The sequence below is a fragment of the Podarcis vaucheri genome, assembly GCF_965113315.1.
Source record: "Podarcis vaucheri genome assembly, chromosome: 3".
Taxonomy (NCBI): Eukaryota; Metazoa; Chordata; class Lepidosauria; order Squamata; family Lacertidae; genus Podarcis; species Podarcis vaucheri.
Window position 1 is genome coordinate 42,363,314 of NC_138761.1, and position 16,890 is coordinate 42,380,203.

Here is a 16,890-nt window from a genome sequence, read left to right on the forward strand (position 1 = left end):
TACATTATGTTCTGAAGTATAGGATAGTCCCAAAGCAATCAATGCTACAACACTATTATAACTAAGCAGAAGTATGTGTAAGTGAAGTAATACTATACTCTGTCCCTGCCTTACCCATGCGTCCTAGTACTCCCTTCTTCTGAGGCCACCCTGTGCTTCTTGTAGACTGCAAGCCCCTTGTGGCAGTGAGCTGCCGCACCTATGTTCTTTGTAAAACAGCACTGACATAGATGGCACACAAAATTGTCATCGTAAGGTGGAATAAGCTGAACTCCAGAGAGCCAGACATCTGAGGAAGTTTGGGCAAGCCAAGGAAGGCACGTCCTCTTGGATTACATCACATAGGGATGTCATCACCAAAATAAAAAAATTCCTTCCAGTAGCACCTTAAAGACCAACTAAGTTAGTTCTTGGTATGAGCTTTCGTGTGCATGCACACTTCTTCAGATATCTGAAGAAGTGTGCATGCACACAAAAGCTCATACCAAGAACTAACTTAGTTGGTCTTTAAGGTGCTACTGGAAGGAATTTTTTTATTTTGACTATGGCAGACCAACACGGCTACCTATCTATAACTGGATGTCATCACGACACTGCTTTAAAATGCTAGCGTTAGTCAGTCTAAATATATTACTTAATATGTCTGATAAATGGGTCTGCATATATACGAGGGCAGGGACCATTTCACTGATGATGTTGAGACCATTTTATTTGAGCACAATCACTGCAAAACACAGTAAAAATGAACGAGAGAACCCAGAATTACAAGAATATGTAAGAGGACAAAGCTGGATTGTCCAAATGGGGTTTTGAACAATTAGGATTTAATTCCACAATCATAAAACAGATCTTTATACTGCCTTCTACATTTCTGCATGTAACAGAGATGCTTTTCATTCTGTTTGTGCTACATGCAAATACTCCTACTGTAACAATGTAGAAATAAAATGTACATTGTAGCCAATGTAGGTATTTTACTTAGTAGCAAGCTGATTCAAGCTTCACGCGTAAAAATGCCCTTTAAAATGAACCCTAGCAGGTTAAAGTCCTAGGTTCCCCAGCGGAACTATCGCACACGTTACAAATACCAGCCAACTGGTTAATTTCTAAGTTAGCATCTCCTTTGTTTTGTAGAAGTCCTGGAAGATCAAGAACGGAAGAAATAATATAGTGAGGGACTGGAGAAGTGTCTTTTGGAGGCGTGACAGTTTTATTTATCCAAACTGTTGCTTTAAAACCTGCATTCAGGCCTCCTTGAATGTCTGTATCTAAAGAGTCACCAACCATCACGCAATCCTCAGGCTGAACCCCTAGAAGTTCACAACAGTGACGAAATATAGATGATGCCGGTTTCTCTTCTTTTTGCTCTCCCCCCACAACAATGGCATCAAAGTATGGCTGGCAAGCACAGGCTTCAATCTTTTCTCTTTGTGTCTGAGTGTCTCCATTTGTCAGCAGAAGCAAACGGACATATTTCCTAAGGTTGCTGAGCATCCCCCGTGTCTCTTCTGCCAAGGTCAGATGTTGCAGGCGGGTAGTTTTCCAAAGGAAATAACATTCTGTAGCCAGATTGCGGTTGGCTGTTCCTCCCTTTATTTCTTGTATAGCTTCTTCCCAGTGCTGAATCCTTAAGTCAGTAATACACATCTTAGAAGGATCGTGGCACTCTTTGAGGAGTTTGGCTTGGACTTTATCACAAATCAGGTGAGCTTCTTTTTCATCACAATGATGCTCGGACTGCAAGACATTTATCACCTATGAAGTGAAAGTTAAAACAGAACAGGATCAGTTTGGTGACGCTTCTACTGGTTTGCTCTGTACTGGACAGCTTATTTCTAAAAGATGTTCCACCAGAATGTGCAACAGCATGGATCCAATAAACTGCCACATGGAACACAATACCTCAAGGACCGCCTCCATAATTACTGACCCAGACCCTGCAATCATCCTCTGAGGGCCTTCTTCATGTGCCTCCTCCACGAGGGGTCTGGAGGGTGGTAACATGAAGTGGCTCCCCATTTGTGGAATGAGTTCCCTAGGGAGGCTTGCCAGGCATCTTCATTACATATCTTTAGGCACCAGGCAAAAAACATTCCTCTTCTCAGAGGCCTTTGGCTAATTAAACAATCTATGGCCTTTTAAATTTGTGTGTGTGTGTGTTTGTTTGTTTTGTTTGTTATTATGTCGGCTGTTGCTGTGCTTTTATATTGTAAACTGCTCTGTGATCCTCAGATGAAGGACAGTATAGAAATTTAATAGATAATACTAAATAATTATATGACGATGAATGCAGCAATGCCACACAGCCCGTATTCATCTCACAGACACCATTTTCAAGAGCACAACTCTTTTAGTACTCATTCAGCCATTACTTTTGGATGCTTCATCAATTCTAGGGGTAATCTACAGTGTAACACACATCAAGAAATTCATGTATTTCAGCCATAACAACTTATACATTATTTAGAAATTGCTACAGCCCATACCTACAAGTTCTCAGTTGTCCTCTTATATTGTCCAACCAAGTCAGCAAAGCAGCAAAAACTAAATTAAAGGATACTGCACCTGCAGTCCTCTAATCCACATCCTGAAACAGCAATGCTGTTCTATTCTACATTTACACAAGAGCTCTCCTTTTGTTACAACGTGAGTTAATTTCTGCAAGGTGGGATGTTGGAACACTAGAGCTTTCTCTATGCAAGGGCACAAAGCCTTTTAACCACCACCATAATAGAGCCCATGTAAATGACATTAACCCCAGTAAGCATTTTGATTTAGAATGCCAAAATCAAATCATGGCATATTTTGTGAAATACATTATGCTGCATATCCAAGAGGCGACACTATTTTCAAGTTCTTCGTGTGAATTCCAAACTACTCTGTCTCTCACACACTGCAATTTTTTTTTTTTTTTTTAAAAAGGCAAAGCCTTTATCATACTGTGCATAAAGTACATAAAGTGTCAAGGTACATTCTCTTCTTCTGGATTAATTGGCCAATGGCCAAGAACAAATAACTATCCTCTGATTACTTGCTGTTACTTATGAGTACTTAATACATTAAGGGCTGTGGCTCAGTGCTTATGCTTTGCATGTAGAAGGTCCCAGCATCTTCAGGTTGGCCTGAAAGAGACTACCAACTGGAGAGTCACCCACCAGTCAGTGTAGCCAATATGGATTAAGGTAATAGACTAATGGTCAGATTCAGTATAAGGTAGCACCCCGGTATCCCTAAACTTGTCAGCATTCTTCACATGGCCCCCAGAAGTCAGCCGTTCAGGTATGAAGATGCCCTAAGAGAGGACATGCAAAATACCCACAGCACTTCCTCCCCTACAAGGGGCAACAGGGCCTTTCCTTGAAAATATTCAAGAGAGAGATCCATAGTGAAACAGATGAAACATCCAACAGTAATGACTGAAAGAGCTTAAAAGAAAATCCAATAGAATTTGTCCTCTTGAAAGTCGTGTCTGGGAGTGAATGCTGGCTGTGTGACATTGCTGCATTCATCACCACCATCACATTCTTTATTATTATCTATTAAATTTCTATACAGTGGTACCTCGGGTTAAGTACTTAATTTGTTCCGGAGGTCTGTTCTTAACCTAAAACTGTTCTTAACCTGAAGCACCACTTTAGCTAATGGGGCCTCCTGCTGCTGCCGCACCGCCGGAGCACGATTTCTGTTCTCATCCTGAAGCAAAGTTCTTAACCTGAAGCACTATTTCTGGGTTAGTGGAGTCTGTAACCCGAGGTACCACTGTAACTGCCCTTCATCCGAGGATCACAAGGTGACTTAAAATATAAAAACACAAAAATACATAACACAGGAACTAACAAAAAGAATAACGCCTCTGCGCCCCCCCCCCCGTTTAAAAGGCCATAATTTAATTAACTAAAGGCCAATATTGATTCAGCACTGGGTCCCCTTAGCCCGAGATGTCCGGGAGATGGGAGTTGCAAAGTACTTTACTTCCTTAAAAACCACAAAAGACGCAACAGATTCAGAGCAGGAACTGTCTGGCAATAAGGCTTTACAGCTTTATTATACTTGCACTTCCTTGTCGTTGTGTTTTTTTTAACGGAGGAAGACCAGAAGGGAGGAGCTGCGTGCAACCGGTACCTCCTCAATGGCTCTCCTGCCTGCGGCGGCGGTGTCGATCAGCGTGTTGTCCAAGTCAAAGAAAACAGCCTTGACCCCTTGCAGCCCCATAGCAGCAGCAGCAGCACTGGAGTCGCAGCGGGTCTCGCAGGCGGAGGAAACAGCCGCGTCCGCCTCGCCAGCTATGCAAGCTCAGCTGGCCGATTCATTTGCTTGTGCCTCGCGAGAACTGGCAACTCCCGAGAAAAAGCGAGACCGCTCTTAAGGGATGCGGGGCGTGTCCGTCGGAACTCCCGTCCCTATAGACTTTTAAGTGTAGAGCAACCCACACAACCAATTTCCGAGTCCTTCCGGGTTGCGTTTTTGGGGAGTGTTGGCATGGGCTCCGTTTTGAGCTGGAAATGTAAGCCAGCCTCAAGCCCCTTAACGGTGGTTGCTTAATCTCAGCCTGACCTCCCCCCCTCCCCCCGCAATATGGCCAATGGATCACATGGCAAGGCTACTACTTTCATAGCTGTCAACGTTTCGCGTTTTTTAAGGGAAATTCCCTTATTTCGAATAGGATTCCTCGCAAGAAAAGGGAAACGTTGACAGCTATGACTACTTTGTAAGCTTCTCTCAGCTTTCACAGTGCACTCCAGGGCGATACAGGGACCAGAACTGTTGGGACCGGATTTGGACAGGCAGAGCAGACTCAAAAATAAAAAAATACAATAATAAAATAAAATAAATGACGATTATTTTCCACACGGCGTGACCTTGTGTTAAAAGAGAAGGGGCGGGGAACTTTATTTACTCCTCCCTGTTGCTTCAGGCGGGAATGCCACATCACATTTCTCCATGCATAACACGTAGCAGCTCTCAGTTCCGCAATGGAGGGCATTGGGGGAAATGCTTTGTTTCCCCCTATCTGGACCCAGAAACGACCTATCGCAGCCGTGACAGAGCCACTCTGTAATTTTAATACCGTATCTCTGCGGCCTCCCTTCACAAACGAACGTCGTCGGCAGCGGAGGGAGGAGCCAAACCTTTCGCGTCACCGTTGCCTCTTCCCGCCCCCTTCCTGACTCAGCGCTCAACCTGGTGTGGTGGGGGAGGGGCGCCGCGGCGCTGCTCGTTCTTGCGGGGAGGGGGCGGGGGACGAAGGCGGCTCTTTCTACCTCAGGCGAGCTGCCTCGTCCGCGAGGAGGAGGAGGAGGCGGGTCTCCTGGGCGCCTCGGGAGGGGCTGGAAAAACCCTTTTCAAGTGAATGAGCTAAGGGGCAGCGCAGGTGTCCTCCTGGCTATGGCTCCGTCGACGGGTTGTAGATAAAACCCGCTCGCCTCCCTCCCCTTCATGGCTGCCCTGGTGTTCTGCAATGCTTGCTTCCAGAAGCCCCAAAGAGCCGCCCAAAAGTTCTGCCTGACCAACTGCGGCCATGTTGTCTGTGAGCAGTGCCTCCGGAAAGGTAGCCTCCCTATTCTACAAATAGCTACTTTTGCAAGAACGTACAAGAATTGAGGGAGTCTTGCCTCTTAGGACAGGTGTGCGGAGCCTTTGGCCCTCCAGGTGTTGCTGTACTACAGCACCCATCAGCCTCAGCAAGCATAGCCAACAGCCAGGGATGATGGGAGTTGTAGTTCAACAAAAACATGGAAGTCCGTCCGTCCCCCCACAGCTGCTCTAAAGGAATATTATGTTAAGGAACCTCAAGTGATAGGTCAAAGGCAGAACCTCAGTATGAACCCAAGTCTACTTTTTAATTCTCAAGGCAGTTCATGGCACAGGGTACTGGCAGTTATTGGAGGGGGGGGGGTCCTTCATAAAAATTGGACCTACAAACTCGCCCTGAAGTAGCTGCAGCAATGCAAACTGTGGCATATGCCATTCTCAATCTCAGGCATCCTCACTTCTAACCTTAAAATGTCTCCTTTTTGTGTCAACAAGCTTGTCCGTTGTGTCCAATAGTATTAAGCTTTTAAGATGAGCTTTTAATTTAGATTTAAGCTTTTAATTATTGTTCTGTATTGTTTTTAATAGTATTTTATCGCATTGTGAATTTTGTTGTATACCACCCTCAGATTTTGCATGTGGGGTTAATCTATAAATAATTTTATACTGTAAATAAATGTATCTGATCAGTGGGTAGAGTTGCAAGGCCTTAACAACCTCCATCTCAACTCTGTACTCTGAGAAACAAATATACTGTTGTTTCTTTCCTGTGGCTGAAAAGTCATGAAGATATTGCTTAGGGGCACCAGTTATTAAAATAACCATTATTTACTTATCCCACTCAATTTTTAGCATTAGCACATACAAAATAAATTAAAACCATTTTATTTATGTGCATCTGTCACATTTTAAGAGTAACACCAGCATTCTCCGTATTTCAATTTTTTAAAAATAATATTTTATTAAATTTTATCAGCAAGAAAATACAAAAACAGGAAATACAAAATCACAAAATACAAAAATACAAACATTAAACACAAAAAGAAAAAAGAAAAAGGAGAAAAAAGAAACACAGAAAAAAATAAAAACAAAACTCCCTCTTTTTTAATTTCTCATCTTTAGTTAACTTATTTTCCTGACTTCCTCACACCTCCCTTTTTTGTATCCCTTTTTAAAAATTGGTTCAGCAAATTCATATTCAATTAGTTTGTCTATTATCAATCCCATCTTACATTTAACCTTGTTGCTAGAACCCCTTCAGTTCATTTCAACGTCATCAGCATTCAAAAATTTTGCAGTGTTTCTGTAAATAAGTTTTAAATTTCCTCCAATCTTCTTCCACCAACTCTTCTCCCTGGTCTCAAATTCTGCCAGTCATTTCCGCCATTTCCATGTAGTCTATTAATTGCATTTGCCATTCTTCCAAAGTGGGTAGGTCTTGTGTCTTCCAATGCTTTGCAATAAGAATTCTTGCTGCTGCTGTAGCATACATAAAGAAAGTTCTATCCTTCTTTAACACCGATTGGCCAACAATGCCCAGGAGGAAGGCCTCTGGTTTCTTCAGAAAGGTATATTTAAATACCTTTTTCATTTCATTATAAATCATTTCCCAGAAAGCCTTAATCCTTGGGCACGTCCACCAAAGGTGAAAGAATGTACCTTCAGTTTCTTTACATTTCCAACATTTATTATCGGGCAAGTGATATATTTTTGCAAGCTTGACTGGGGTCATGTACCACCTATACATCATTTTCATAATATTCTCTCTTAGGGCATTACATGCCGTAAATTTAATCCCGGTGGTCCACAACTTTTCCCAGTCAGCAAACATAATATTATATCCTATATCTTGTGCCCATTTTATCATTGCAGATTTTACCGTTTCTTCCTCGGTATTCCATTTCAACAGCAGATTGTACATTCTTGATAGTATTTTAGCATTGGGGGCATTCTCCGTATTTTAAGTCAGGTGGATTTCAGTGGGAGTATTGCAATATCTAGACTTAAAATACAATCATCCTGTACATGTCTACTCAAAAGTAACTTCCAGTGGTGCTTACTCCCAGCTAAATAGTTATAGACTGCAGCCTTAACATCCTGGCTTGAATCCTGAATTCTCCACTTGTAATGCAAAAGCATCCATTCTGCAGAATTCTGCTCACATGATGTCTTGCTGGCAAGTGAGGCGACTTTCAGCAGCAAAACCAACAAGAGTCTGGTAGCACCTTAAAGACTAATATATGTTATGCCTTAATAGATCTGTTTATCTTTAAGGTGCAACATATGTATGTATTTATATTTTTAATTCATCAAAGGTTACAACACACATTTGCTAATCAAAATAACATTTACTATGCATTGATCTTTATTTTATAGGTAAAAAAGATGAGTGTGTGATTTGCAGAGCTCCTTGTCGTACAATAGTCCTTTCCAAAAAGGTACAGAAAAACAGTTGCTTGCAACTACAACGTTTGAGGATTTACAAATGCTTAGTAACATAAATATTTTTATTGTTATTTTAAAACTTAGTTATTTTGTCCTGCTGATTCCACTGGAACATAATCTTTTAAAAAGTGTATTTTGATTTTGATCCCAGACCAACTACCTAGTTCTGTAACTATTCTGTAACAATTTTTTATTATTTATATGACTTACATACCAGTTTCTGTAAATAATCTCTTAGTGGTTCACATGAAAAATAAAATAAATGTACAGTGGAGTACTCAGGGTTGGTTGTAAAACCTTTGCTAGTATAATTCCAATGTTGTGCTGGCACTGGGACCTAGAGCCTAGATTAGTATCGTGGTAGCACTTTGAGATTGCCCTTTATGTTCTGTGCTGTATGCAAGACTGAGTGTTTTTGTTTTTGTTTTGCAAAGTAGCTTATTTTTGTATACAGTGGTGTCTCAGGTTACAGACGCTTCAGGTTACAGACTCCGCTAACCCAGAAATAGTACCTCGGGTTAAGAACTTTGCTTCAGGATGAGAACAGAAATCACATGGCGCCGGTGCGGTGGCAGTGGGAGGCCCCATTAGCTAAAGTGGTACCTCAGGTTAAGAACAGTTTCAGGTTAAGAACAGACCTCCAGAACAATTAAGTTCTTAACCCGATGTACCACTGTATTTCAAAAAGATTGATATGCTTTGAATGTTTTTTGGTCATGTGTAATATGTTTCTCTGCAGGTGAATTCAAATATCCAGTTGCTGTTTATGGAAATAGATGGATTATGCAAAACATATTCCAAAGAAATCACACAAGTGAGTTGTTTGTTATCTATTGGAGTGATTTTTCATCAGGAATATGCTAGAGATGATTTTCACCATCAAATTGTCACCAACCCAGAAGAAGAAATTCTTTAATGGATTTGGTATTGCCAATGAATATAGAGTACATCATATAGTTATTAGAAATTACTTATAATGTAATATTTTGTGCAATAAAATTGCATTTTGGTATAGAGCATAGGTGTGATAACTTTAATTTAGCTTTAAGTGAAAAATTAGTATCTGAAGGTACCTGAAGAAGTGTGCATGCACACGAAAGCTCATACCAATAACAACTTAGTTGGTCTCTAAGGTGCTACTGGAAGGAATTTTTTAATTTTGTTTCGACTACAGCAGACCAACACGGCTACCTACCTGTAAATTAACACAGTTATTCTCATCTGAATAATTTTAGAGTTTATTTCATTTCTTACATTAATGGTTTGTTGCAAAATTTAAAATATTTTAATAAAAATGTAGTTAAGAACTTGAAATTATATATAATCCAGTAATTATATATAATTACTGGCGAGAGCCAGTGTGGTGTAGTGGTTAAGAGCGGTAGTCACGTAATCTGGGTAACCGGGTTCGCGTCTCCGCTCCTCCACATGCAGCTGCTGGGTGACCTTGGGCCAGTCACACTTCTATGAAGTCTCTCAGCCCCACTCACCTCACAGAGTGTTTGTTGTGGGGGAGGAAGGGAAAGGAGATTGTTAGCCGCTTTGAGACTCCTGAAGGGGAGTGAAAGGCGGGATATCAAATCCAAAACTCTAATTATGAAGTGGCCTTCATAATTTTATCCAGCAATTAAAATTTCTCTGATGTCCCCTCAAGAACAATTCAAACTAGTTTGGAACTTGACCTTTAGACATGGGTGGTATATTATCAGATATCATGAAAAAGTTTCCTAAAAGGATTTTTTAAATGGTTCTTAGGATAAAGGAGTGAACAGAAGGTTTCATACACACAAGGCACTTCCCAAAATAGGAGCAAAGGTACAGAAAAGAAAACTAGGTTTAACTGCATCCAGTATTTTGATCAAATTTACAGTTCTATGCTGTAACTTTCTTGCATAGAGACTTGTGTTGATTCATTTCCCTCCTGTATGGCGGTGTGTCTCTTTGTCTTGCTCCTCCTTTAATCTGAATCTCAAAGAAGTTCCTGACTAATTATAGCCTGCAGATGCCTTTGATTTGTATTGCAGTACAAAGGCTTCAAAGAAACAATGGCCACTGTCCTTGATAGACAGGGTTTAATTATGACAAACTTTTCTAATTAAAAAGTGACATCTATCAACTTGTTTTTTCAGATGGGCAAAGCTGTGAGACAGCCAACAACTTAAACCCATAATCTCCAAACAAATACAAACAATATTTTTTAATCAGCTCACTTTCTTCTCAGTTCTTAATGTGCATGCACACACACAATATTCTCAATAGACACTTGAGTGCTGCCACATGTGGAGGCCTTGAGACGAGCAGTTCACTGAGTGATCCATTGTGAAGTATGAGAGGTTCTGTCCTTTAGCATTTTGAATGGCCAGACCAGGCCCAATGGTAAAATGGCATGGGAACATCATGCTGGATGCCATTGAAGAGTCGTTCTGCAACTTAAGTTTCTTGCTTGGAGAGAACAGAATAGTGGCCTTAGAGTGAACTGGCTCTGGAAAAGTATGCATACTTGCTGCTGTATTAAAAGAAAGGGTATGATAATTAGCATTAGGTATATAGTTTCTCTTATTTTTTATTGTTGTTCATCTAGTTGTTCATCATGGCAACATAATTGAATGACATGTAATCCTATTTTTCTTCCTTTCTAGATTGCCCATTTCCAAGAAAAACACAGAAGACGGTTATTAGCAAACTACAAAGGAAAGGTATTGTTATATATATATATTTATACCCCCCTTTCCCCCTGATGGGACTCAAAACAACTTACAGATAAAAACAAGAACTACTAAAAACATAGAAAAATAAATCATTAAAATGCAATTGAACACTGATTAAAACGATATATATATATATATATATATATATATATATATATATATATATATAAAATCTGTGTGAAACATGTCCACAATTACAATAAAAACAGCACGGCCCCAGCCCTTTCATTAAAAGCAGACAGTTCTCCAAAGCCTGTTGTTTCAAGATATTCTTCGCTTTCTAGCGGAAAGACAGCAAGGAGGGAGTCAGTCTAGCTTCCCTAGGGAAGTCAGTTCCAAAGTTTGGAAGCAGCCACCGGGAAGGCCCTCTCCCACATCCCCACCAAATGTGCCTGTGAGGGTGGTGGGACTGAGAGAAGGGCCTTCCTCAAAGGTACCTTGATTCTAGTTGATTTGAAATACTGGAGGGAGGTTAGAGGAAGTTATATTTATAGATTTATATTATACTACTAAAATGCAACAGATTGAATTACACATTCGTATTATTAATATTACATTACCGTATTGGCCTGAATATAAGCTGCACTCCCCCCCCCCCCCAATTCTGCCTGTGCGGCTTATATTTGCAACCATATGCTGCTGGCAAAGCAGCACAGCTCCCCCCCAGAAGCAGCCCAGATATTGTCTTTTTTTTTCTTTTTCCCTCTTCAATTTTAAAGGTGCAGCTTATTTGTGGGTGCGGCTTATATTCGGGCCAGTACGGTACATGTCAAGAGGTGGGATAGGTGCAGTGGGTTCTTGTTTTAGAGAGATGATTGCCCAGTCCAGCCCTTTGTTTCATCTGCTAGTCAGAATGTTATGACTATGAGCAGCAAGCCACTTACTCTCAATCTCGTTAAAGACCATTGGACATTTGCAGTGGGTTGTGGATGACAACATAAATCATGAAGGTTAAATTACTGAAATACATTATTCTATACAGATTACAAAATTGGAAGGATATCTTAAGAAAGCAACACAACAAATGCAACATAAACAGCAAGTGCAACAGTAAGCAACATTTTAATTATTAGCCTGACCACTTAATTGTTGATAGTATGGGGTAAAGCTGTTTTGTGTACTTCTTGGAAAATATTTCATTATAGAAAATATTACACTGTATTGGGTGGAACCTTGGTATGATACAACAGAAATAATGTATTCTTAAATGGAAAAGAAATGTATTAAATCCCGTCAACATTCAAGTACAGTCTTATGAGAGTTTTATTTTTTGTGTGCAGTTTTCAAAATCATCTGCAAAATTGCTTCATTGGAATCCAGATAAGATATATATTTGTGATCTGATGGAATCGTTTGCTTATTATTGATAGCAACTTTAAAAGTTGCAATTCCATGTCGACTTAACTGTAAGCACCATTGAACCCAGCAGGCACACTTCTAAGTAGGCATGTAAAGGATTATACTGTAAACCTCTAAAGGAATTATTAACCACTGAATTATTCATAAAGGTATTTGAAGAATGCAGTTATGCTTGTAGCCTGTTAGAAAAAGGACAAATGGCATGAGATCTTATATAGTTTCATATAAGATAGAAGTTCACTCCAAAAAAGCTTTAATAAGGTATAGTTTTACATAGAGATTCTGCAATATTCTGTTGTTTATAACTAAACAAATTAAATATAACATGGCAAGCTTAGTGGTTTAAAAAATCTTTAATGGTGTTTTATTTTAACATATAGCAGCTTTCAATCTCAAATCAGTAGGTCTTCACCAATGGAAACAGATTATGTGCCGTCTTCAGTGAGGAAAGTAAGTGTCCTTCTCTTTTCTGTGTCAAATTAGGTGTAATTAGGAATCTTCCACTCTAATACCCAGATAGATAAAGTGATGTGTCAGCAGGGAGAGTGGCTTCAATATCCAGATAGATAAAGTGATGTGTCAGCAGGAAGAGTGGCTTCAATATGAAGGGATACTCAATTTAGGCAATAGCAACGTATGGGTTTGTGCTTGGGGGTGACACTGTGGAATAGGTTTTCTCCATGTGCGTCTCTTTACATTACCTTACATATTCCAATCTTCTTTTCCTGATCCCATTTGCACTTGGATTGTGAACATTCAGGAAGGGGCTTGTCACCTTAGTAGCATTGAGAAACAAGAGTTACACTGAGACTGTGAAATGAGCTTTGTAATTGCTCTTCTTCAGGAGGGTTTAAAACCTTGCCTTCCATTCTGTCTTCCGTTCTGCTGGCTAATTGTTTTGCTTAGTGCTGTTTATTCCGTTTATTGTTTTTGCAAATTTTTATTGCAATTTTTTATTTTATTTGTTTTACTTTTTTGCATGATAGCTTGAGCCTCTTGGAAGGTGGTTAACAGATTATTTTAGTAAATACATAATAGGTTAATAAAGCACTTTATTGAATTTAAGTAGTACAAGTTAATACTATCTCTCCTTGTCAAGAAACAATCAAATTACTGGCAAGCAAAAATGTCCATGATACAGCAACAGTTTGTTTAAAAAGCTGAAATTATTTATTTTCTATGTTTTTACATATTATACTGTCAATTTTTCTGAATACATCTAGACCGAAACAACTGCTGGACCAACCAGGATATCATTGATAAGCCCACCTCAGAATGGGCATATGGGTAAGAAGATATAATGACCAATTTTTAAAAGCTGAGTAGGAATAGGTATAATTTAGCTTGCACCCTGATAATGGTTTTGTTCATGCACACCTACTACCACTTGCTACCCTTGAGGATGGGACAAGGTAGAAGGTAGCTGAGATGATATTTTAAACACTCAAAAATTCCTTGAGGGTTTTCAGGAATTCAGACTGAATACTTGAAGGAGCCAATTCCTTTTAGAGAATCATGCAATGTCTAACAACCCTACATTCTGTTCAAAGGGTAGCTTGGCTAGTCTGCTCAATACTTAGTTAAACGTTATACCATATATGTCAGCCTTTTGATACTAAGATTCATACAGGTGAAAAGTTTTCAGACTTTTCTAATAAATATAGTGCTTTGGACTACATAGATTTCACTTTCTAATTTTTGTGGAAGAAGCACTGTTCACAATTTCATCATATGTAGAAGTATTTTAACAAATTTGATTCATCAGTATATAAGCGAGATCCAGAGGAACATATAGATAGTTAGGAAGATAATAAAAAACCAAATTACAGAAAAATAATATAGGAGCAGATCATGTTTATTTGTTTTTTAATGTTATCATTGGATTTGTAACTTTTTACAAAACCATGGCCCATTTGTAATGGTAAAAACATTGTTGCTGAAAGTTTGACTGTCAATCATCTTGCTGGCTTCAAACGTAATAGATAATTTCAAGTAATCCAAAGGATACATTGACATTTCACTTTTTCAAGAGGTATATTATATTTATGCATTTCTGGATATGTGCTTTCAAAATAATGTAGTATGCCATCTAAATTCTTTCATGTTCTAATATATTCAGGAATGTTATTTACAGGTAGTGTTACATGGAGAGGTTCTCAATTGTCTGGAATGACTTCTTCTCAAAACAGTTCATCAGGCTCTGTAAGGTAACTAAAACCAACTTAGCAGTAAGAGTCAACTTTTGAAATGCAAGGGGCGTGTTTTTCCACCTTGGGCTGCAACCCATACCCCCTTATGCAGGACTGTGAATGCGGGGCGTTGGATTGAGTGGAGGCATGTGAGTGGCCAGGCTGTAGGTGCACCAGTAGCTGTGCGAAGCAGCGGTGAACAACTTGGATTGAAGATTTATTTATTTATTTATTTAACACCTTTCCTCATAAGATCTCAGGGCGGTTCACATCTAGGAATTTTGTTTCTCCAAAGAAAAAAGTTATCATTCAAACTGGCCTCCGTTTTCAAATATATCTTGCTTGAAATTTTTATTTGTGACATTTTTATTTATTGTGTTAAATATTAATAAAATGTTTGCTTTGTTGAAAAAGAAATCCTAATCTTAATATCTCCCTTCTTTTTTATTCTGACGGAATAAAACTTCCAAGAACACATTCACCAAATATGTGGAATGTACCTTGGTATTTTTTTTCTCTTGTGGGGTATCTCCTAACAGTACAGTACAACCTCTACTCTACTCTAATCATAATCCGTTCCGGAGGCCTGTCGGCTGGACGAAACCAGGCACTAGTAGAGGTGCCGTTGTGCGCATGTGCATTCGGCGACAGCATACTTCTGCGCATGTGTAGAGGTGGCAGCCGCTTGTGCGCACATGCAGATGGCAGAAGCCGCTTCCGCATGCACGAATCGCGGCAAACCCAGTGTTTACTTCTGGGTTTGCCACGTTCGCAACTTGGAACGTCTGCGAGGCGGATGTAATTTATTACTTTTTCGTTTTGTTGTTTCCATAATACACAAAGATTACTAAATGTTTAACAGTCTATAAATGTAGCAAATAAATAATAAAAGTCATGCCTCTTGCTAAACAAAAATGTACATCCTGCTAGAATTGATTATACAATAGGCCTACCTTTCTCAATATGAGATATAGACACTGTCTTGTCCTTCTACTTTTTAGGTCATTGTCCTTAAGAATGCCAAATAGGGAGACTTCTTATATGTCACCATTCGTATCAACACAAAATAATAGAGATCAAACGCCAGATGGATTTGGACAAAGAAATATGCAGCATTATCGATGCACACCAACACCTTCACTCTCATCAGTGACAAGACATCCGATCAGCCTTCCCAATCTTTTACAAAGGCAGAATTTAGGTAAGCAAGGTTAGTGAGTGACAGAAATGACCATATCAAAAATTAAATTTATATTTAGTGTAAAGTGCACTGTACAGTGGTACCTTGGGTTAAGAACTTAATTCGTTCTGGAGGTCCGTTCTTAACCTGAAACTGTTCTTAACCTGAAGCACCACTTTAGCTAATGGGGCCTCCCGCTGCCGCTGCGCCACCAGTGCGCAATTTCAGTTCTCATCCTGCAGCAAAGTTCTTAACCCGAGGTACTATTTCTGAGTTAACGGAGTCTGTAACCTGAAGCATCTGTAACCTGAAGCATCCGTAACCTGAAGTGTCTGTAACCTGAGGTACCACTGTATTGATTTGTTGGGGCAGTAATACCACTGTGTGAGCCTGGCAAGCAATTGCCTTCTGAAAAAAATACAAGCTAGGCTATCATCCTGTGGTCCCTGGAGTGGTGTTCTATCCTTTGGGCAAAGGCCCATGGGCAGAGGAGAAGGTCCATCCTGGCAAACCTCCTTGTGGCAAGTGCAACAGCAAAAAAGGGGGATACCATGGGTGGATTAGGAGGAGGCTTTTCTAGATCCCCTGACACACAAATAGACCCTGAATAGGGAAGGGAAATACAATAGCCTTGGAGACAGAGTACTTATTTTTATTCCAATCAATCAATCAATTTAGTTCAACAATTTATATACAGTGATACCTCGGGTTATATACGCTTCAGGTATATTTGGAGAAATATATATTAAATGACATTCTATGATGTCAAAATTATATCTGGCATTGGCCACATGCAGAATTGCTGCTACTAAAATGTGAACCTTCCTTATTTTTAGGTTGAAAGCGAGTTTTTAAGAATTTGTGGCTCAATATGATTTCTTCCATTTTCAGTTTATTTATTTGCTATTGTGATAATTAATGTGTATGAATAATGCAATTAATTTTGGGTAATGAAATTTATTCTGGTTTTAAATCTCTCCTTTTATAGGTTCCACTAGTCTTCCAGGACATTCATTACACCTGCAAACGCCGTTCAACAGAGAACTCATCCGCTGAATATTTTAAAATGTATATAAATATATATATAAAGATTCATACCACTGTACAGTATCTGGCTTGATTAAAAAGTTAAATTTTTTGTCATTGCTTTTTATTGTGCTATTCTTTCGGAGAAAACAAAATAATACAAGCTAGGCTATCATCCTGTGGTCCCTGGAATGGGGGCAACCTAGAGCCCAAAGGATGGAACACCGCTCCCATTATTTTAATAATCAGAAGGTATGTTCACACATCATACTAAGTCAGGCTTGCTGGTTTGTTGATCAGGCTTGAACAGTATGCTGATGCTTGTTCGCTCCTGCTTTGCTTGCACCCCTGGTAAAAGTGGAGAAACAAAGCAGAAAACCTACATTAAACTGGATATGTCTGGCCAGGCTCTAGAAGGTGCCGCTTAAAGGTAGCGCTCATTCAGACCTCA

The 16,890-nt window shown here is 39.5% G+C and overlaps 2 protein-coding genes across 6 annotated transcripts; one reads left to right on the forward strand and one right to left on the reverse strand.

Moving 5' to 3' along the window:
• Positions 1-682: 682 nt before the first annotated feature.
• NANP (N-acetylneuraminic acid phosphatase) lies at positions 683-4,401 on the reverse strand. Its single transcript, XM_082217087.1, has 2 exons — positions 4,123-4,401; positions 683-1,755 (listed from the first exon to the last, which is right to left on the reverse strand). The coding sequence occupies exons 1-2, from the start codon at positions 4,210-4,212 to the stop codon at positions 1,033-1,035; spliced, it is 813 nt and encodes a 270-aa protein (XP_082073213.1). The 5' UTR covers positions 4,213-4,401; the 3' UTR covers positions 683-1,032.
• Positions 4,402-5,153: 752 nt separating this feature from the next.
• On the forward strand, positions 5,154-16,556 carry RNF212 (ring finger protein 212). Of its 5 annotated transcripts, none has more exons than XM_082218093.1 (10): positions 5,154-5,548; positions 7,909-7,970; positions 8,717-8,791; positions 10,617-10,673; positions 11,668-11,735; positions 12,446-12,494; positions 13,268-13,331; positions 14,179-14,251; positions 15,235-15,443; positions 16,402-16,556. In XM_082218093.1, exons 1-10 carry the CDS (start codon positions 5,437-5,439, stop codon positions 16,467-16,469), a joined length of 837 nt encoding a protein of 278 aa, XP_082074219.1. In that variant the 5' UTR covers positions 5,154-5,436; the 3' UTR covers positions 16,470-16,556. The 5 variants fall into 5 exon arrangements, with proteins under 5 accessions (XP_082074219.1, XP_082074220.1, XP_082074217.1 ...); XM_082218094.1 differs by having other exon boundaries at positions 12,449-12,494; XM_082218091.1 differs by having other exon boundaries at positions 5,156-5,548; positions 12,428-12,494.
• The last annotated feature ends 334 nt before the right edge of the window (positions 16,557-16,890 follow it).